The sequence below is a fragment of the Gymnogyps californianus genome, chromosome 3 (assembly GCF_018139145.2).
Source record: "Gymnogyps californianus isolate 813 chromosome 3, ASM1813914v2, whole genome shotgun sequence".
Classification (NCBI taxonomy): domain Eukaryota; kingdom Metazoa; phylum Chordata; class Aves; order Accipitriformes; family Cathartidae; genus Gymnogyps; species Gymnogyps californianus.
The window spans coordinates 75,478,449-75,499,741 of record NC_059473.1 but is presented as its reverse complement, the minus strand read 5'-3'; the positions used below and the strand labels follow the sequence as shown (position 1 = coordinate 75,499,741).

At 41.7% G+C, this 21,293-nt stretch overlaps 1 protein-coding gene across 1 annotated transcript in view; it reads right to left on the bottom strand.

The window, feature by feature from the left end:
• The window catches only part of LAMA4 (laminin subunit alpha 4), a 107,125-nt gene that overhangs the window by 42,283 nt on the left and 43,549 nt on the right, over window positions 1-21,293 (bottom strand). Inside the window, exons 5-13 of the mRNA XM_050893683.1 lie at window positions 18,388-18,602; window positions 14,183-14,278; window positions 12,701-12,852; window positions 12,452-12,562; window positions 8,924-9,035; window positions 5,458-5,625; window positions 4,494-4,687; window positions 2,493-2,609; window positions 310-458 (exon numbers count right to left, since the gene is read on the bottom strand). Coding sequence (XP_050749640.1) covers window positions 310-458; window positions 2,493-2,609; window positions 4,494-4,687; window positions 5,458-5,625; window positions 8,924-9,035; window positions 12,452-12,562; window positions 12,701-12,852; window positions 14,183-14,278; window positions 18,388-18,602 — 1,314 coding nt within the window. The remainder of the gene's footprint in view (window positions 1-309; window positions 459-2,492; window positions 2,610-4,493; window positions 4,688-5,457; window positions 5,626-8,923; window positions 9,036-12,451; window positions 12,563-12,700; window positions 12,853-14,182; window positions 14,279-18,387; window positions 18,603-21,293) is intronic.

Sequence of the window (21,293 nt, the reverse complement as noted above, 5' to 3'; positions counted from 1 at the left end):
TTCAGTAATCTATCTTTCCTATTGTCTTGCTATGGGAAGAGAACAACATACCAAATTAGAAAAGGGAGAATGTCATACAAGATACATGTTTATTCTTTGAAAAGATTAATTGATTTTGCTTAGCTCAACTTCAGCTGTTCCCTCTGGACCATGACAAGTCCTTCCATACATGACTTAACAGTGAGTTGTTTAATGCCTATTTACAGACAGCATGTTTAATGTCACTGTGTTTCTGCTTGTCTTTTAGTTCATTCAGCTGTTCAATCAGTAGCACTTGTATGAACAGAGTCTGCTGAAGTTAAATTTTACCGGTCCAGCTCATCAGCAAGTCTTCTTAGGTTGTGTGCATGATGCATAGCCTTTTCTACCAAATCATCATCAAACAGAGACAGATTGGCTAGTTTTTCTTGCAATTCCTTTTTCGCTCCATCTATTTCTGCGTAGAACCCTGACACATTCTGAACAAAATATGGAAGGAAGGAAAGAAGATGAAAATTGTAAAAAATCAAGTCTGTATTTTGAGTATTATGTTTTATTTTACCCTTTATATTATTATAATGTTGTTGTTTTCTGTTATATTTGTTTTATGTTATATTTTTAACAGATCAAAAAGGGGAAGGATCTAAAAGAGTCTGTCCTGTGAATGTCAGTATGGCAAGACAAATGCAGGAAGATAAAAATCAACCAAAATTCCAGGAATCCCTTAAAAATATATTAGAGAGATATGTGTAAAATACAAAAGAAAGACAGTTGAGAAATGTCTTACTATCTTTTATGTTTGCTCCAGAATGGTGCCAATGACGAGTCTTTCAGAGTGAAGTGCTAATAGGTGAAGTAATTAAACCAGATCTTTGCAAAAATGCCCTCATCATGGTTCTTCTTAAATTGGGAGGTGGAACCCATGATTTTTTTATTTATTCTTTTTTACCTCTGTTCTGTGAAGACTGCAGGCCAGAAATTAGTTTTTGGGACTTCTAAATGGTATCTACACAAGTAAACTAAATAGTGCTGTGGTGGTTGGGCTTATGCATCATCCCGTTACTGCATGGGCCCTGGCACCGTTTTGGGCTTGGCCAGCTGCCGCTTTCCCAAACCTGCCTCCTTGGGGAATAGCCTGTGCCCCGGGGACAATTTGGCAATTGCTGGAGAGGGGCAGAGAGTTTAGCTGTATGGCTGTGAGCTGTGCCACATCATGGAAAATGGGCCCTAGCCCCTTTCTGTCTCCTTGCACAGAGACATCCCTCATGCTCAGACATCTTGGGCTAGTCTAACTTGTAAATCAGTCCACCTAAATACTACCTATATGTATGTATAGGGAAGGAGAAGTAGTATCCCTTTGCCTTAGCCATACTTCTTCCATACATGAAATAATACTTGTGGGGAAGACTAAATGGGCCTGCGTTCACCATCTCTCCAATACACAAGCTTGCTGATGTGTTTGAGGATTATAAATGTGGCCTCAAAATACACGAAAAAAGGATGAAACGGAGGGAGAGAAAAAGGATGAATGAGTGAGCGTGAAAATACTTATTGCTGATGAGGATGGAAGATGTATGATGTTCGCATACTACTTCCTTCCCCGCAGTTTGAACATCTCCTATGTGTAAACTTAGCCACAGGAGTGGGGGACCCAAAATGATAAACTGCAGCAATTTGTTTTGCACAAAACACAGAAGAAAAAATAATCATACTGCTTGAGCACCCAGAGATGATTATAAAGCAAGCTATCTTCTTTCTGTTTTCTCAAATTACTTTTTCAAAGAAAAATTAATGACTTTTGATATTTGCTTTCGTGTTAAAAAAAGAAGTGGGCAACTATGACCAAAATGAATGTTTGTGGAGAATTTTCATTTGGCTTAAATTATCTCAAAATTTAAAAAAAAAAGGCAAAAAAAAAAAGCAGCTTTGGTAAATATTTTAGTTAGCAAAATCCCAGTTTCATTTTCTTCATTTTTTCATAGAAAGTCCAAAACCCTAAAATTTCTAAAAATTTCCTACAACACCTTGTCTCATTCAAAACACTGGATACTAGCCTACAGTTCCAGAAGAGGATTTCTATAAGACAATCTGTTTATATATGTTTTACACTCTAACAGTGGCTGGTTTTAACACTGATATCTGGGATTTTTAGCCTTCTTCTATGCTTACTTGCAGGCACGAGAAAAGGAATTTAGCATATAGTGCAGTCTTTTACCAGAGCATCTTTTGGCAGCTGCTTATACTGAAATGATTGAGAACTCTACAGAAAAATCCTTCATTCAGCTCTACCTACAGTAAGGTATCCTTATAATATAATTATTTTTCCGAGGCAGTAAAATGTAATTACAGAACTTTTAATCCAGGCAGATTTATACTTTTTTTTGGGAATATTCATCAGTATTTCATTGCAGCAGTATAAAAAAGGAGAGGTTTTTATTTAGTGGTCTAAACACATGACTTAAAAGTTCAGAAAATCAGGACATATCATTTCAACAAGTCACTGAGGCACCTACCTTTATCACCTCACTTAACTCAGAGTTGACCTTTTGTGGTCCTGCCAAAATGGTTGTGGCACTTAGCAGAATGCCGTTCACTTCATCTATTTGCTCTTTTATTTTCTCATGTTGTTTCTACAAAAAATAAAATTAAATCACATCCAACACTGTCTGTGCATTGCTAAAATAGAGTGTTAGCATTTTTGTTAAATTTATTAAAGTTAATTCAAAAGATGAAGTGATGAACCAAATAGATTTTAGACAAATTTGAAGTCTAAGTTTTTCCCAGACATCTCTAATAGCTGCATATTATAATGTGACTCTGCATTTTCTTGTCTTTGTGAAAGAAATGTTGGATTTTTTAAATTTATTAATTTAATTTTATATTGCAGTATAAGCAATTCTTGGAATGAAGCATTATTCAGTGCACTGCCAGCAGACACAAATTAAACATGGATTTTTCGTAGTGGTCTGGAGACTAGGTTTTTTTTTCTGGAGGTTTTTTAAATCTACAGTACAGAGATCTCTTTTCCTTGTCAAGAATAAAGTTAATGTGAACAATCTCTTTTGTACAGCATCTGCCTTCATTGTGAGGAATAATGAAGATCCAACTGGTTAAAAACAGTGAACAATTGCGACTACACACTTCAGGCTTTGCTTCATAAATGTGAGACGAGCTGCAGCTTGGCACTGTAATTATGAAACAATGGAACAACAGAAGAGGCTTTGTACATAAGGATCCCAAGCTGCTTGTAGAAGAATTCGTGAGAACAGTATGCCTGATTTCTCTATTGAATTATTAGACCTTCCACATCAACATGAACTTCTAGTGCTGCAAATTTCAAGAGCTCAAAACTCAGCCACTGATGCTATGAAACCCAGAGGCTGGCCTGAATTTGCAAGAGTGTTCGTCAAATCACAAAATTGGTCCCTAAACCCCTCTCCTCCAGAATCCAAACAATTTCAGCCATTGAAATGAAAACAGTTCGCTTCAAATGGTCCTAAATTGTTCTCTTTGTCATTTTCTTCCTTGCTGAAAAAATAAATGAAAAGTTTTAGGTGGAACATTCTGGTTTTGCATCCCTTAAAGGAAACTAAAGAAAACAGAGAAAGAGTCACAGAACTGCTGGGAGGAGAAAAAATAGTCTTTTTGTATGGCTGATGGATTGGGTACTTTTCTGGGATCAGAGACCTGAAAATTCAATTTCCTCATCAGCCAGATGGCATTTGAACCTAATACCACCACTTACAGGCAAACGTGCCCCCCTTCTGTGCTGCAGGGGACAGGTCTCCTCTGAGCTCTCCTCTGGAGTGATTACTTTGTTCAAAATACTGAAACTGTTCATTTGAACAGAGCATAAGGGAAAACTGCTGTAGCCTTATAGCTAGGCTGTTCACCCAGCAAGTAGGAAACCCAGTTTCAAGGTTTCTGTTGTGGAGCAGTTAGAGAATGGATTTGTGCTTGAAGATGCAAGGACAATTGTCTGCTCTTCCTGAAAAAATGGGGATGCATTTTGTTTAAAGAGGACCAGAGAGAAAGTTTGGATGAGACAGTATGAATGCACTAGGCCCAGGGCACGAATGCAGTGCAGAGTCTTTATAAATAATTGTTTTAGTAGAATATAATCACTTTTGTGAGCATGAAGTCCTTCCACATTATAAATCAGTACATAATAGGTGAAACAATCCCACCACAATATTTATAGCAGCCACGCTACATGGAATTTTAAGCTTCCTGGGTTTTGTTGTAATACGTCTTCCTAATTTAGGCATTAGTATCCATCTCTTCCTTGGCCTGCTGAGACGTGCCATGCCAAAACTTGTCATTTATTGTCACTCCACGAATAAATAATAGTACCTTGCACTGGAGAGTCAAACACATCCTGCTGAGTGGTCCAAGAAATTCTTTTTTTGGTGTGGTGATTCCTGAATCTAAATTGTTTGCAATCTACTATTTTAAGCACCGGCAGAGATGGAGTGTTCACAGACAACAGTTATGATAAATGTACTGCATAGTACCTCATGCCTTTGAAGACTGGCTGTGTTTTCCTTATTTATATCCTCTGTTTGTATAACATAGTCAAACGCCTGGTCTAATGCCTCCTCCAGGTCTGACAGCTTCACATCCTGTTCGCTGAGCTGCTCCAGCACATCAGATACTAGAGATCTGGTGTCATTGTACCTCTCGTGAAACTCTTCAACTTGCTGTAGCACTGGGAGAAAAATCAGAGGCCACTGATTAATCCAAAGCTTAGTTTTCTGACAAAACTTACCTATGCAACAATTTCTATTGCTGTTACTCAGGGGACAGTAAAACACATTTGTTAAAAGCTCACTTGAGAGATCATATACCTCGATTTTAATTTTCCCTCCTCTTTTGAAACGGAAAGATGCTTCTCATTTTAGTATCTCATTTTAATCCCGTTAATTCCCCCTCTCAAGTAGCTTTTCCTAAAAGAAACTAGGTTTGGCTTTCCTTGCTCTTAATTTTTTTTTTCATTGTCACAGCTAACCAGCCTATTCTGGAGAAGACAGTCGTTATTGTCCTGGGGCTCTGACTCATGTTCACCGAGCTGTGAGAATTAGACTGCCACTTTTTCCCATACCAGCAGTTTTTCTCTCTCTGTTGGAATTTACTGTCCCCATGGCAGAGCTGGCAGGGGGGAAGGAAGACATTCACACGAGCAATTCCAGCCCTGGCACGAACCTTCCTAAGCAGCTATCACTGAGGTGCTGCAGTGCACAGGCACACACAGACACACAGACACACAGATATTTTTCTGCCCATTCTGCCACGGGGGCAGCAAGCGCCAGCAGAGACTTGGGGCAGGCATTTGGAAGCAGCAGCATCTTCAGCACACCAGTCAGTGCTTGCCAAGCGCCTGCTGGTCCTCGCCAGGGGCTCAGCAGTACATCCAGAGCTGCCCAGCCCGTGCCAGCTGTGCATCAACGTGGGTGAATGGAAAACAGACTGAAAACTCACACTCCTCCGCTGCGTTTTCCTCCTCATCCGCAAGTTGCCTCTGATTAGTGAAAGGCTTACGGCGTTTGATCTCCTTCAGCATCTCCTCAGCCACGCTCAGCTTCTGGGCAATTTCTTCAGGGCTCAGCTCCTGTTGAATTGCATAGTATTTCATCTTGCTGCTGATTTCTGTGGGAAAAAGGAACAGACGGTCAATCCAGCATGGCTACAGAGAAGTAAATACTGTGGAGTACTTTTACTTTTGTGAATCCAGATCATGCTGATGGCAAAAGAAAGTTTTAATTATCTTCCAACTCTATAGTAGATAATTATTATGTTTAACCCAGTCTTAAAATTAAACCAGTAATTAAATCACACTTTCTGGCATATGTGGGGGTCTCATCAGAAGAGGATGAGATTAAGCAGGCATGGGTTGTGTACATTGTTTAGCTTGACAGTTCTTATAGGCCAGGATCATAATTTTATTCTGAGTTCTGTGGCATGTGGCAGGCTGGGGCTTTCTTCCAGGATTGTGGTTTTTAAGTGCTGCTGCAAAAATGTTATGTTTATTAAATAACAACAACGGCAAGGAGACTGAAGTGACCTCTTTTTCCATCTGAAGAAGTTTGAGGCACCCTAAAGAGGTAACATATGGCTTCTGGCCTGATACTGCCTAGCTGGTTTGGAGATAGATACTTTTTTAAGGTTTTGGTCTCAGTTCAAAAAACACTGTTGGATCCCTGCAGCTGGAATTGAGTTTACCCATCCCCAGTGTAGGCATTACAAAGTTTACCCACTTCTCACTCCCTGGCCTCGAATACCAATCACCTCCTCTTTTGTGCCCTATGATGTGAGTAGCTTTGGCTTGCTTTCATCACTGCTTTTGTGGATAACCAGAGCTGGCAAAGCTCTGTAAGATTTTTATAAAAAATAGATGTGTAATTGTGGCACAACTGATTCTCTGGCAGAGTGTCTTTGTATGCAGTTTCTTGCTGGCTCCTGAGCTCATTAGTGAAGCTTTAAAGGCTCACACTGAGCAGTAACCGATCATGACCAGCAGCTCCATGGATTTCTTTTTCCTTCTCATGCTGGCACACGCATATGTATGTGTGTACACATACACCTTCCCTTCAGTAAAAAGTGGCTTGCCTTCTACAGGGGTGATGCCCCTGTAGAAGAATAGTTTTGAGCATGCTGGAAATAATTTTCACCTACTTGTCTCCAACTGCTTTCTGGGTGAACAAGCAGTCTCTTTTTATTCACAGCCATGGGTGTTACTTCTTCTATGATAGCTCAACCTGATTGTGCTATTTGTGTGCCAAACTAGGTACATGTCTGCCTTCTGTGGTTTCTGTCCCACCCCAAACCAATTAATAATACAAAAGGACGATCCACAGAGGTCAACCAGTGATTGTTAGTGACATACAATGAGGCTCATGCTGACACTTTTGCTCAATAATTATAGAAATAAAATGTGGCGGACGGCCAGACAGTCAAAGGTGATTTAGCATCACAGGGGTAAGAAGATAGTACAAATGTAACATCCTATGAGCCTGGTCTCAGCCTGCCTCTTTTGTGTGATGGGGTATGTTGACTTAACTACGTTTTTGAAATAAAGTAATGGTTGAAGCACCCATGGAGATAAGGATAAGCAAGGATAACAGCTGATATGTAACCGCTCTTCCTTACACAAGTTGCCACAGAGCTTGCAATAATTGCTCTAAGACAGAACTACTCAAGTCTGTTAATCAAGTATTTCTATTGAAAAAGTGCTGTTTAACCTCAACTGCCAGTCAGCCTTTCTATTCTGGTGCCATATACAGCTTTTGTATACTGTTGGCTTTGCCAAAGACTAGGGGAAATCAGTGTGCTTTACGGCAGGATGGAGGCTTTCATGACGCAGGTGTACAGGGGACAGGGATGCTTCTAAGTACATTCACTTGGGGTTTTATTGCTTTCTGTAGGTACCGAAGAAGAGGCTGCAATTGGTTTAATCTCAGTTTTATATATCAGCATGATAATGATATGTCATAGATATTCCAGATGAAGATGATCATCTCTGACTAGGAAATGTTTTTAAGTGCAGTTGTGCTTGGGAAGCTGTTAACTGTTGTCATTTATCCTTTGATATATGGGACACTAAAAATTCTTGAAGATGCAAGTTTTCACAGGCTCTAAATAAAAAAAAATCTTCATCTGGGAAGGTGTAAAATATATACATTTACAGTCAGAAGAGAAGTTAAGTTTTGAAATTTATGCTAGTTCTAGAGATGCTTTTATTGCTCTAGCATGTTGCCGAAGGATGGACTTTTTCACTTTTGTCTGCGTCCCCTCACGTCATATGGACAGATGAGCAGGACACTGAGACAATAGGTGACAGTTTGTCCCAACATTTTAACATGAAAAATCTCTTGGTTTCACTCTTTTCCTAATTTTGGGAGATCTTCATCATCATGTTTACCTCTCCTACTGTGAAACAGCATCACTATAACCATTTCTGACAGTCTGCACTAGGCACATGGTTTACAATTCTGCCTTTCACTTTTACTAGAGGCAGTGCTTTCTTTGTGCAAAAAGAAGGCAATGAGAATGCAGTTTTCCAATTCCACTTCTGTATTTCAGAAAAAAAAAAGAACAAGAGGACAGCAGCTGGTCGGTAATGCTCTGTAGATGTGTCTGGACCCAAACTCAGTTGGAAATTCTGGTCAGATGAAGCAATAAGCAGCTTGAAAAGAAAATCACCACTGCCTCCCACACTGAGCTTGGGGAAGCAGTAAGTAAGTTCACCAAATTATTTACTACTTAACGTCCTTTTCTTTTTAGAAGCATCTGCATGGAGTTATATGAACCAGCACAATCCTACTCAGCAAGAGTTTGCTAAAAGGCAAAAACTGGATTTAGAGTAACACTCACTGGTGCAATCACCGGAGTTAGTCAGACCTAACTGACTGCCATGGCTTCAAAAGGGAAAGCGCTATTTTTAAAAAATCTGTCTAGCTTTTCATATGGCCTCCATTACTTATCAGCAGGATGGGAAAAGTGCATGTGCATGAATCTGCTGACAAGTAAGACACAGAGCACTCTCATCACCCATCCTCTGCTTGTGTTTGTGGCTCCATCCAGCCCCGATCTGATACTGACTTTTTTTTACCACAAGTGTATATAAATACCTTGAGCAGCTATTCAAACAAACAAAGGCTACAAGCTGAATTAGCTTGAAGCATTTCATGTAAACCTATTTACTATTATTTTACTCTGTCAAAGAGAGAAAAAAGAAAGAGAAGCTCTTGTTCTGCGTGTCAGACCAAGTCAGCCCGTGGTGTCAGCTGTCTTAAGAGAGACAAGTTTTTGTCATGGCATTGCAGGCTGCAAAAGCCTTACGGGCGGGTTGCTTTGCGAGAGTGCCCAGGTGCTATGACATCTTTTTGCTGGAGGTTTCATTAATACATGCTTGACACTGAGCTGAACCAGAAAGAAATCTATTTACCTTGAATGTTATCCCCCATATTACTGAGCTGCTGCACAAGCTGAGTAGCACGGTTGTTGGTCTCCATGGTTTCCTTCTGTACCAGCAGGCCTTTGCTGGATGCTTCATTTCCCTATGAATAAACCATGTGAGCTAGGCATTAGATTTCTTTTCAGATCCATATGTATGTGTGAGGATGAACAGTGTAAACACACATTTTGCTTTCTCCTGATGAGCATGTGAAAATCCATTTATCATATAAAGTGGTATTTACAGAGGTGTTTGAGGTGAAGGTCTGTCTTGTTGGTATTTTCAGAATTGCAGAGTGAGAGATTAAAATCTGTCCCATATTTAGCCGTCATTTGCTGCAATCAAATTGCCATAAATTATGTACAGTTGTAAAACTCCCATCTGCTGAGTCTCCTAGGCATTCAGCGGGGCTGGCTCATTTTGCTGGGTACAGCGTTTCCCAAGTAAGCATATAGACTGAAGAATAAGGTGTCAAGCTCACAACCATTTTTAGATCAGTGTCTCCCTCAAGTGAGGTCCCCAGCTCTGCAACTCGTTAAAATTAAGAAAAAGCACAAGGATTCAAAATACTCTGAAGAGCATAGCCACCCTCCTATACTATATCATAGCCACCCTCCTATACTATATTACGTTGGAGGCTGTACTCTGTGTTGTGTTCCCTTACATGCAAGGGAAACGAAGAGTTACCATGTCATAGTTATCATCTTTCCGAGAAGGTCACTGACTTTGGGAGTCCTTAGATTTAACTTTCACTGGTATTTCCCAGGAAAGAGAAAAAACATAGGAGAGTGGGTGTGTGTGCGCATCAGCAAAAATTCCCACTGCAAAATTAGTGTCTGGGTTTGGGGTGCCCTGACACCTCATAAACCAGAAGATACTTGGCTGTTGGCGTGCTCGCTTCACCCTTGCCTAATCCTGCCAGGACCGCAGGGGACCCTGCCGCCGCCCCCCCGCCCTGCGCGGCTCCGCGCCGCTGACGGCGGCAGGTTCGGCGCGGCAGCGGCCGCCGCCCCCGACCGCGGCTCTCGCTCCGGCTTTGCCGAGGCACCAGGTGGCGCTTGCAGGCGGGGCCGGGGCCGGGGCCGGGAACGGGGCCGGGGCCGGGGCCGCCGGGGCCGCCGGAACGGGCGGGCACCCGCAGGAAACGAGTAGGGGCGTTTATAGAATGGTTTTAGTTCCGTTTCCATCTACCTGCTTTTTTAGTCTTTGAAGGGCAAGCACTGTGCTTTTTATTCGTATCCCTTTATTGCTGTCAGGGTTTCTTGCGGATGCGCTGTTGCTCAGCATCGCCGCTTCACGCTTATTTTAAGCGACTTGTTCCTGTTTTCGCACACACTTGCTTTTACATAATACTCTTTCCTTGCCAGATTTTTCTTTAACTGTTGAACACATGGGGAATTGCTGAGACAGGTTCGCTGATTGCCGTGAGACTGATGCGAAACATAGCAACATGAGTGAGGGGTGCTCTTAGGGACCCTCAGATTCCTGCTGATGTACAGAGGCTCATCCTGAAATTTGCTAAGAGCCCAGGAAGGAAAGGCACTCAGCTCCCCCAAGTCTCTGCCAAACGTTTCGGATCGAGCTATGTGCTGTTTTACTCTAAGCTCATCCCAAGCAGACTCAGGGAGTTACAGGGAACATTTACTCTTCTCATTTAGCAGGAAGATTTGCCTACAGTTGGTGCATTCATCCTGCCTTTGGAGTTCAGATCAGGATCTGTAGCAACCCCTCAGGCACAGGGACGTGCATGTGAAATGCTCTGTAAGGAAGATGCAGCATATCTCTGCAAAACCCTCTCAAGGCCCTAGCACTCGTTTTCCATATCAGTGCCTTGAAAGAGCAAAAAGTTCAATATATTCAGAGTTATTACTGTGGTCTTCCTTCCACTGTGAGAGCCTGGGGCCATTATTTCCCTGCCTTTACAAGCAATCACAAGTAGTCATGTGGAACAAGTGTTAGAAATAACCAGGGAGAAAAGACCAGAGGAAACGCTGAATTTATTGGTTCAGGGACAGTCAGACTGAGGAATGAGCTAAGAAATCCCCAGGTAGTACTGAAGATGACAAAAACGTTATTATCCAAATTCACTAAATATTCCTAAAAAACCTAATGCCTTAATCATCCTGCCTACCAACTACATAGAGGGACACTGAGGCCTGTGAACTCTGCTGGATTTTCACAGGTACAGAAGAGTGTCTGTGGGGAAGCTGATTTAATCAAACCTCTCTTGAACACAGGCATAGTCTGTGTAATTCTGTAGTGCCCTTTTTGCTAAGTAAGTGATGATTAAAAACACCCAAACCCGAATTTTTTCTTCCACCTCTCTATACAGTCCTTTCTTCTCTTCCTTTGTGTTTTTTTCTCCTACTTGCTCCTGTATTTGAGTTTTAGTCTAAGGCATAATTTTAATTTGTCTTGTGAAGGAATTGGTAAGTGAATATAAGGTCTGGCATTTTGCAATAAGCATGAAATATACTCTAGTCCTAGTACAGCTGTGGTTATTTCTGAGAATAACATAGAGTGATGTATCTCACTAATATATATATCTTAGCAACAGAAAGATGTTTAATAATATCTCTTTAAAATAGAGGAGAAGCAATTTTGAACCCTATTTCTCCTCTTAACATATATCATATCAGTATTCTTCTAGGGTGCAATGAAAGTGTTATGTGAGCTGAGAGCAGATAACCTTAATTTTATAGCCTGGCAATTGAATGTGAATGCAACATTTATGATTACAATTGTGTTAAAACATATCTTGAGTGCTGACCAGGCTCCCATCTCAGTGGGTACATGAAAAACCTTTTAAACTGGCAGTTTCGTAACGTATTTTGAAGTGTCTAATCGGGGCTAATTTAATTTTATGAGAGCATACCTGTAAAATAGATATAGTACAAATACTCCCGAAGTCAATCTGAATTAGTTTAGTGTTGGTTACTTCGCTGAATTAGAAATCAAAATGTGAAATAGAAAGGCAGTGTGCCTATCTCAGATCAAACATTGTGTGTAGATCTTGAGGGGAGGCTTTTTGTGATTGGTGACAAACCTCCGACCACATTCAACAGACTTTGGCCCTACATCCTTCCTTTTCTGAGAAGAAGACCTGATAGGTCATTTATGCTTTTAATTCAGAGCTAAAGTAAAGTAGAAAGTTTAGAAATAGAAAAGAGAAAGTTCTCCCAACTGTCTTTCAGGGCACTCCCACTCTTGTTTGGTGAACCTAGAGGTTCAGACTAGATGTTAGGAAACATTTCTTTACTGAGAGGGTGGTCAAACACTGGAACAGGCTTTGTAGAGGTGGTTGATGCCCCATGTCTGTCAGTGTTTAAGAGACATTTGGACAATACCCTTAATAACATGCTTTAACTTTTGGTCAGCCCTGAAGTGGTCAGGCAGTGGGACTAGATGATCAATGTAGGTTCCTTCCAACTGGAACTATTCTGTACTAACCTCTTATGCCAGCATGCGAATATGACAAACTGCAAACCCTCAGAGCTCTGGTGGGGGCTATAAACAAACCTGTTCATCAAGTGCTGCTGCCTCTCTCAGGAGATCATTCATTTCATCTGCAGCATCATCAACCTGGATGGTCCAAAGCACAGCATGGTTCTTTTTTTTGGACATTGCCTCCTGTGTGTGTAAGAAAAAAAGTCAGTGCATCTGAAAACAATTTCTCTAGTGAGGGCAGGGATTGAAATTTGCAGGAATGGAGTGGAAATTCATAGATTAAAATTACATTAAAAAATAAAATGTCATCAATGTTTGTACCTGGAGATGGGTGGTAGTGAGGTTCAGGTCATTCAAGCGCTTTTGAGCTGCAACACCTGTAGAAATGCTCAGTAAAGTCGATTTGCTTTCATCGATAGCCAGAACTGCTAATCGGATGTCATCTGTCAAATCCCAAATACATTTATCGCAGCCTGATAAGAAAATAAGAGTGTCATTTTTCTTTAGTGTTTATGTCAGTTAACAGCAAATATCTTAAATTCACGCTACAGTGCTCTTGCCCTATGGTGTTCCCTTTCTTTGTCATTGCTGGATCCTGATGGATACCCATTTTTCTTTCACTTTCATTCGCCCACTTCCAGGGTCCCACAGTACAGTCATGACGCTTGCAGCTGAGCAGCACCAGATGGGACTGCTCCAAGAGGCTGCCACAGTGGCTCCGTAATCAGTAGGGAGAAAGAGAGAGAGAAGGTATTTCCTGGCTATTCCCTAGAGGCTCTGCATGTTTGTGGCCCAAATAACAACAGATGAGGGTCAAAACAACAACTTCATTTTGTCAGAACCCAAAACTCTGTGTTTAAAATTTGGTGATATGAGAAGTAAGGATGTCCAGCAGATGGGCTCTTGGCTGTCTATTTGATTAGGAAGGCAACTTCTAAAACCACAGTTATAACATATTTGGAATATACTTGCACAGAGCTGTATCCTTGTCCCTGCTGAATGCTTGCAATACCACCTTGTTTTTAGTGACATTGGTGCCACCATTAAATGCAAGAGACTTAGGTGAACGTGAAACACAGATTCCTACAGAAACTTTTCCTTGGTATTGTGTAGTCTGTATTCTTGATGGCAGCAGCTCCCAAATGTTTTCCTTCTAGTCGCACTTCCAGGTACACGACCCCTCTTCTTGGAAGTCGATTTAGGAACTTATGTGTGCTACACGGTCTGCATTATACTGCAGACATAATTATACTAACATTTAAAAAAATATCAGTGGTTACCAACAGTTATAACACAGTGCTTCTGCAAACTCCTCAGGCTTCCTATCATTAGAATAGGGGAGATGATAGTGGAAAAGCAACTGACTGATGGATATATGTCAAATTGTCAACAGCAACAATTTATATTAGATGTACAACTAGAAAACCAGAAATTATATGCAAGATGGCACAGATAAAGTTGTGACGGCAGTTTTTAGGGCCAGAATATTATTTTGCAGGCACTGTGTCTCAAAGGCTATAGAAGTGGCTTTGGAGATACTCCCCTACTGCTCCACAGTTTGTACCTAAACATTCAGTCTGTATCACAGAGTTGGACGTATGCATGTACTCAGTCAAGCAAGTGAGAACGTGTTTAAATACTCAGTCAGTGGGGCATTGTGCATATTCGCATGTTTAAGTGCCCTGTGGGACCAAGGTCAAAGTGCTGAGCCCACTGGAGAACTGAGCTCTTAAGTTAGTGTTTGTAAGCATCTAAGTACAAGAGCGATATTAATTTTTGGTGTTCTTATGATAATCTTCTTACTGATCGTTGGGCAGTCTGTGCCAGTAGAAACTTCAGGACTGTCTGCGAGGCATTCTCCAGTCAGGCTGTCACACATTCTCCCTCCACAGTTACATTCTGGGGGAAAAAGAAAGGATTATTGAAAGAAGAATCTTCAAAATGTACAACTCACCTTTCCCCTCCCAAGACTAGTGAAATGATTGTATGTAGGATTGCGCATAGATAGTCAAATGGAAATCAAGGACTTCTTGGACTGATTTTTCCTTCAGTGTGTAGAAAAGGGTGTTTTTTGCACTGCAGTTGAATTGGACCAGATAAAATATAAAGTGGGAAACAGAACCAGAAAGCCTCTGCTGAAACAACTTGTTCAAAGCTTCCCAGCTGGTCACAAGCAGAGGCAGCGAGGCCAGAGTTGCCCAGCTGGGCCGTTGTGCATCACCGTCTAGAGACACTGACGTTTAGGAGATGGGCTAAGAAAAGCGGTACAACTAAAGTCAATTATTAGTTACAAATCTCTCCACAGCCCTGTGGAATTTATCAGCGCTGTGTCAGGCTGCCACTAAATAAGCTTTCCAGCTATCAGGGGCTGATAGTGGACTCCAATTCCATCATCAGCTTGAGCATATCAAAAAGTAAATATCTCCTACCACTTACAATGAAGAATAAATGAGGTTTTACATTTTTTTAAACTTGAGTAAGCTGCATTTTTATTGCCAGCACAAGTGGCTTTTTAAAAAGTATAATTTTTAATCTAAAGTGTTTCTTTCAAGATTTAATTGGCCTTTTAAAATATATTATTTTAAAGATTAAAATATTCTTGGAACACTTTGATAGAATAACAAAAACTCAAGCAGAACATAGGAACAGCAGCGACTTATCTGGAATTCGTTTTGCTCTTGTGATTCATGGTTTCAGCAGAATCTCATATAACAAAATTGTTTACTGCCATTTTATTGCAGCCCATTCATTGTTCTCTATGAATTACCCTTGTATTTACATTCTACATTGCACTTTCAAGGAATTATCAGGGAAAATGTGTAATACAGCTTCAAAGTCAACACGATGCACTAACATTGGAATAATTCTGTGTAAGTGAACCAGTGTTAGTAGAACTACTCAGTTTTTGTACTAATGTAAGAACAGAATTTGGTTATGAATTTTGTGGGGCAATCGATATTTTGACCTCACCACAATCTGTATGAACTGGATGCCTCCCAGTTTTTGGATCTACAATTTAATTTGTTATTTCTTTTGTTAAGAAGTGAAAGAAAAGTCTCAGTTGAAAGCAGAGATTTCTCTTTACCTATATCACAGGATCTAGGCTATGCCCAGGTGGCAAGATTACAGTTACAAGATTAAAATTTGTAATAGATTGGTGCTCAAGAAAATAAAATTGTGTCTTCTTATTTTAATGGATTACTCTTAATTTGCTACACAAATGCTTACAGTAAATTAATTTCAAAAGCGGTCCTGACAATTTTTCATCTACTTGTTTAGGAGGTACCACATTTTTAGTAGGGAATTAAGACTTTCAACGCTACCATGGCTTACTGGTGGAGAAAGCTTCTGAATTTATCTTTATTTCTGAGGGACATTTGTGGAAAGCTTTGAAGTGTGGCTAAAGGACGTGGTTAAAAAATTTATTGAAAAGAAGCTGAAAACTGCTGTCCACAGCTACACAGATTTTGTCTTTTGCTCGAAAGAAGAAAAAGATGATCTTAGCTGGATAGAGCTGTTTGCTCATTTAGTTCTCTTGCATTTTTTTGTCCTATATACCCTTTGAGGTGCTCTGTGGAAACCATGTATGCAGACTCTCTTGTTTTTTACACTAGTTTCTTTTCTGTATTTTTGTATTTTAAGGAAGGTATTTGTCTTATTTCAGAATCAATATTTTTCTAAATGAGAGTTCCTAATTGCTCCAAAATGCCAAACAAAGTATAAACTTGCTGTGTAAACTACCCGAGTAGTTTGGATATCATGGATGTATTGAGTGGTGCACAGAATCTACACAGTACTGTCAAGTACAACACGTTGTGGTATTCAGCAGAAATGAAGATGAAACGAGAAGTGTGTAATTCTCTGAAACACAATACTTCAAAATCAGGATTTGCTAGAGTCAACTACAAGATTAAATTCACTCCTAAATAGAGAAAAGCTGTACCTCTCACAACACATTCAAGTGCCCAGGCACTTTTTATTTTTAGCAAAGATCAAACACTACAAGGAAATCTGCTAGCAAAGAGAATTACCAAGCTGATTTATAGTCTGCTTGAAAAACCTGTATAGAGAAGTCCTGTGCACCATGAAATCCCACTTCAACTGTACCTCAGAAACGTAAATAATACCGAGGCATTCTGCCTCTAATTCCTGCAACTCCTTAAGGGTGCAAACCAAAGCTATACTGAGGTGATGAAAGTTTGACTTAACTTCAGTTTAGAAACTCTATGTTCAGAGATGCCTTGCAAAATTACATCTTGCATAGTCTGCTTAGACACTTGGAATGCCCTGTAATCCTCAAACTTCTGGCAAAGCTACTCTTAGCTGTTTGAGGCTCTGCTTTTGCACATGGCCAGGGCACCATTGCTGCGGTTTGCTGAGTTGAAGTGCTGGGTGCGTTTCTCCTGCCTCATGGCATTCAGGAGCCACAAACTAGATCCTGTCATTCCTTCCAGGAGAACTGCAGTTAAATCATCTCTCGTGAATTGAATTAGGCAGTGAAGTGCATAAACAAAGTTTGCTTTTGCAACCTCAAAATCACAGAGATGTTGAATTTCAGGCATGTCTTGGGTGCTTAAATCCAGGCAGGAGGTGAGTTTTGGGGCATGCTGTTCCTTACAGCCGCTGTCTTTTTGGCTGGTTTGGATACCTGGGATCGGCTTTTGGGATTACTGTGTGTGAGAACCATCTCTCCCTGTTCAGCATAAATGGAATTTAAGCACATGACTTAGCGATGTGAATTACATCCTGGAGATGGGCACTCAACTTCTAGCTGTCGCTGGAACATAAAACCAGAAGGGACCACTAGTGGCATCATACGTGGTCCCCTACAAAAGAAGACAGCAGCACACAGGGCACTTGAGTACAGAGCATCCTCACAACCTCCATCCTGCAGGTCCCAAAACACACCTTAGCAGTTTATAGTAAGCTAGTAAAAAGCAAAGTCCAAGTGTACAGTGAGTTGCAAGAAGGATGTAGGTTTGATCAAGACATTGCTACGGCCCCGAGGTCTGTAGCTCTGTACGTTGAGATCCCAGAGCACTTCAGAGGTCCAAGTTGGGTGTGTGGTTTGGACCTTACCTTACCTTTGAGTCAGGCTGAGAGCTAGGAGTGATCCATCTCTCCCATTTGTGTTCTGGTCCTTGAGGGAAGGACCCTGGCAAAGAGGTTCGGAGGGAGGCCCAAGGTCCTTGCTCTGAGCACCTGCATTTTGCCTTTAGCAGTGGCTATTCCTCAGTGCTTTGAAAGAAGATATAACCTTGTCTCCCAGAGCCAAAGCAAGGACAAAGGGCATGAGGCCAAAGTCCTATTTGATCGAATTCCATGTAAATTAGGAGAATAATTATATTAGAGGACGTAAACCTCCGTGATCCCTCTGTGTAGGTATGTTTTGGTAAGATCCTCTGGGTAGCACTTTACCAGACCCTGGAAGTATAGTCATCTCTGGTGTGGAAATACAGTAACCAGAAGATTACACAGACACATGGGAAATGCAGAATACATTACCAGTGTGAAAACCAGCAGAAACTGAGTGGGGATTGCGTCAGGACAGGAAGGACGATCCTGCTCCCATAAAAAATGCTTTCAAGTCTTTAAGCGCCATCAGTTTGAGTGGTCACATTGGCATGCAGTGTGAACAGACAAAGAGGTGAAGTCTCTGCCCAAAGAAAGCTTAGAGACCCTTATTTAAAACAAGATGCAGGACACAACATTGCCTACATTCATCCTGCCCAAGCATTTGAGATGTTGGAGTCTGGGGTCTGAGACTTCCTCGTGGGCAATGGAAAGAGTGCTAGTGCCTGGGATGATTCAACGGAAGAGGCATCTAAATTATCCCACCAGGTAGGCGGCCAGGAGCACCCCCTGCCTCCCAGGGCCACAGGTGTCTGATGACTGATTCAGGCATCTCTGATGACTGATTCAGGCATCTCTGATGTCTGGGAGGTCATCCGTAGCCCATGCTGTGCTGCGTTTTGCTCGGCTCTACTACACTAAACTGCAGACAATACCTGTACAGTTTTTAGCGAATCTGGCATCCCCATAGTAACCCGGAGCGCATCGTTCGCACTTGAAGCCGGTGGTGTTGCGCAGGCAGTTGCGGCACTGGCCGGTCACTTCATCACAGTCTTCAAAAATCAGGTTTGGGTCTGAGTTGCCACTGCAGTCACATTTTTTACAAGTGCTTCCAATTAGCAAAGGGTTCCCATAGTAACCGGGGGCACACCTGAAAGGAAGAGCAAGCCCAGCAATGACGAGCAATGACATTCCCATCTGCGGTACTGTTTTTTCTCTGACCTTATTTATGTCACCAGGAATTGATGACAGTCTGCAGCTACTAATGGACAGAAGGCAAATTAGGAGCTGTATTCCTGCAGAGGCTGTTTTGTGCTCTAATCTCAATCTGTACAGTTATATATTTTCCCCTTCTTGAACACTCCTGGTATCTCAATCACACCAGTCTACATTAATTTTTTTCGTGTGCCTTTAGCAGTAAAATGATTTGTTCCTCATTGTTTTAAAATCTATGACAGATGATCTTGGCAAAGAGGCAGCTTTAGTGTTTATTTTGGTCTCTTTCAGCTTTGGATCTCACCAACTATATTGTGTTATATAGGAAGCTGAGGTAAGAGACTGCATTTCATGATGCTGAAACTCAGAGGAAGGTCAGACCTTATTTCCATTATAATGCGTATAACAAAGTACTGACCAGAAGAGGTTTATATAAATACTTCTGTGGTGAGGCATTTGGATGGTTTCTGGTTTTTGCAAAAGAGAACAGGCACTGAACCAGCCTCCATTTTTCAGATTTGTTTGATGTTAGCCTACTGGCTGAGGGCAAAAGGCTGAGATCAGCCACCAGCCCAGGAGGGGAGGATACTTCTGTTGCTTTGCAGAGGGAGAGAGGGAGGTGGGTAACAAGCACCACAGGGAAGGCCTGAAATGGGTCCAAATTGCTTTTCATGTCTTGTCATGTTTGGGAAGCATTTCAGTTGAAAACTTGCTACATCTTAAAATGGAAGAGATGTTGAAAATGCAGTAATTTTTGAAAGTCTAGACAAAGCAGCAATACATAACATTCCTGGGTGGCCAGTGGCCCTAAGCTAAGACAACAGGTAATAGATTTGGTGTCATCATTTAGAAAGAAAGGAGAGGGTCTCAGTTAAAGCAGTTTCTGCTGGTAGCAGGGAGCGTGCTTAATCCTACAAGCTAGAGGAACTTTTGCAAAACAACCAGTGAGGTGAACAGAGCCGGCACTGGAGAGGGCATGGAGCAGCTCGCACGAGCAAATCCTCGAGCAAGGGCTTTGCTGGAGGAGCTGGCGGCTGGAGCAGCATGGAGCCACGGCTGAGGGACTGGAGGGGTCAGCTGGCAGGACAGGGGCAACCCACGCCATTCACAGTGTCACTGCAGGGTGGCAGGAGGGTCCATGACCCGGCAGCCTGGGGCGCACAGATCAGGGACTCATACCCTCAAACTGGGAACGAAGAATTACTGCAGGGAGGGGGGTAACTAGCTGGTGTAGCAATTGCTGACTGAAGAAATCGGAGGATTGAATAGTTGTTGCAGTGATTTAGGTAAGGAGTAGTTATTGTATTTCATCCTGTTTTATCACCCTGTTGTCCTTGTCTTTTCTCCCATCCATAAAGTCCTGTTTTAAGATGCTGTTTGTTCTGCTGTTTGTAGTTGGGGAGGGTGAGCTCTCAGGCAATTTAGTTTAATTTTCCCAGGTTCTGGCTGGGGACCTGAGCCAAGGTCTGTTGTCTCCTAAAATCTGAACATAGTCAAATCCAGGTTCTGCTGCGGTAAGCGTTTTGCTTACCACTATGCAGCTCTGGCTTTCAACCAGCATCTACCAAAGACTGCATGCTATTCCCATCAGGCCCACAACGTCTGCCCTCTCATCAGGACAAGGTGATTTTTTTTCTTCTTTTCTGAAATACACCATTCAGTTCACTTGCCAGAAATGTACTGGATTCCTCACATCCTCACAGATATATTTTGTAAGTGCTGTTTTTTATGACCATCTGACTCACTTTTATTAGCGATATCTCCTCATCTGGAGTAGCTGTCTAAAACAAATAGGAACTTTTAGAGCTGAAAATAAATGTGTCACCTTCACTTTCCCCTTCCCTTTGCCACTCAGTGCATCTCATAGGGCTGAACTGCACTTGGCCTCTTTTGAATAGTCGGTAGTATGTGAGAAGAGCAGAAGCCGCTGGATGGAAACATACTGCTCCATCTCTGCACTTTATGGCCTGGAAAAGTAGAGGCCAGTGGTAAATGTCTTTTCCTCCATTGTATCAATAAATGGCTCTTTGTTGCTAACAAAGAATATTTCCTCTCCGATAATAAAGCTGCTAAGTTGTCTTTGTTTCATTTTGCAGCCATATTTGCTTCCTGTAATTATTGGTGAGTGAGAAATTAACTTCCTTTTCCCTGGCAATGCCAAAAGAACCTTTTTCATCTATTCACTTTGGACACTAAAGTATCATTTGTTCAGTTATCTTTTTTAACATTTGGGCATTAACAAAACCTGGATTTCGTCTGCTACCACCTTAATGCCTTATTGCTGAAGTCTAGGAGCAAAATGATTCATTCCTAAATTTTGAATTGGGAAGCTGGTTTTCTCAGTTCCTAGCAATGGCCCCTGTGATTTCACAACACCATTTGCTGGCAAACATAAACTAGATAGGTTTGTGCCAAGCCCCTGGAGCAGCACAAGAAGGCCTTCTGCATGAATGCCAGAGGAAATGGAGCAGATTGCCTCCCGGTATGCTGCTCTGGAGATCCCATGCGCTGCCTGTGGAGGGGTGTCCTGCAGCTTGCTGCCCCGTGGCGCCCGTCACCGACTGCTGCGGAGAGCTGGGAGGGAGAGCAGTGAGCAGGACGGAGCCTTCCCCTCCCTGGGGACACG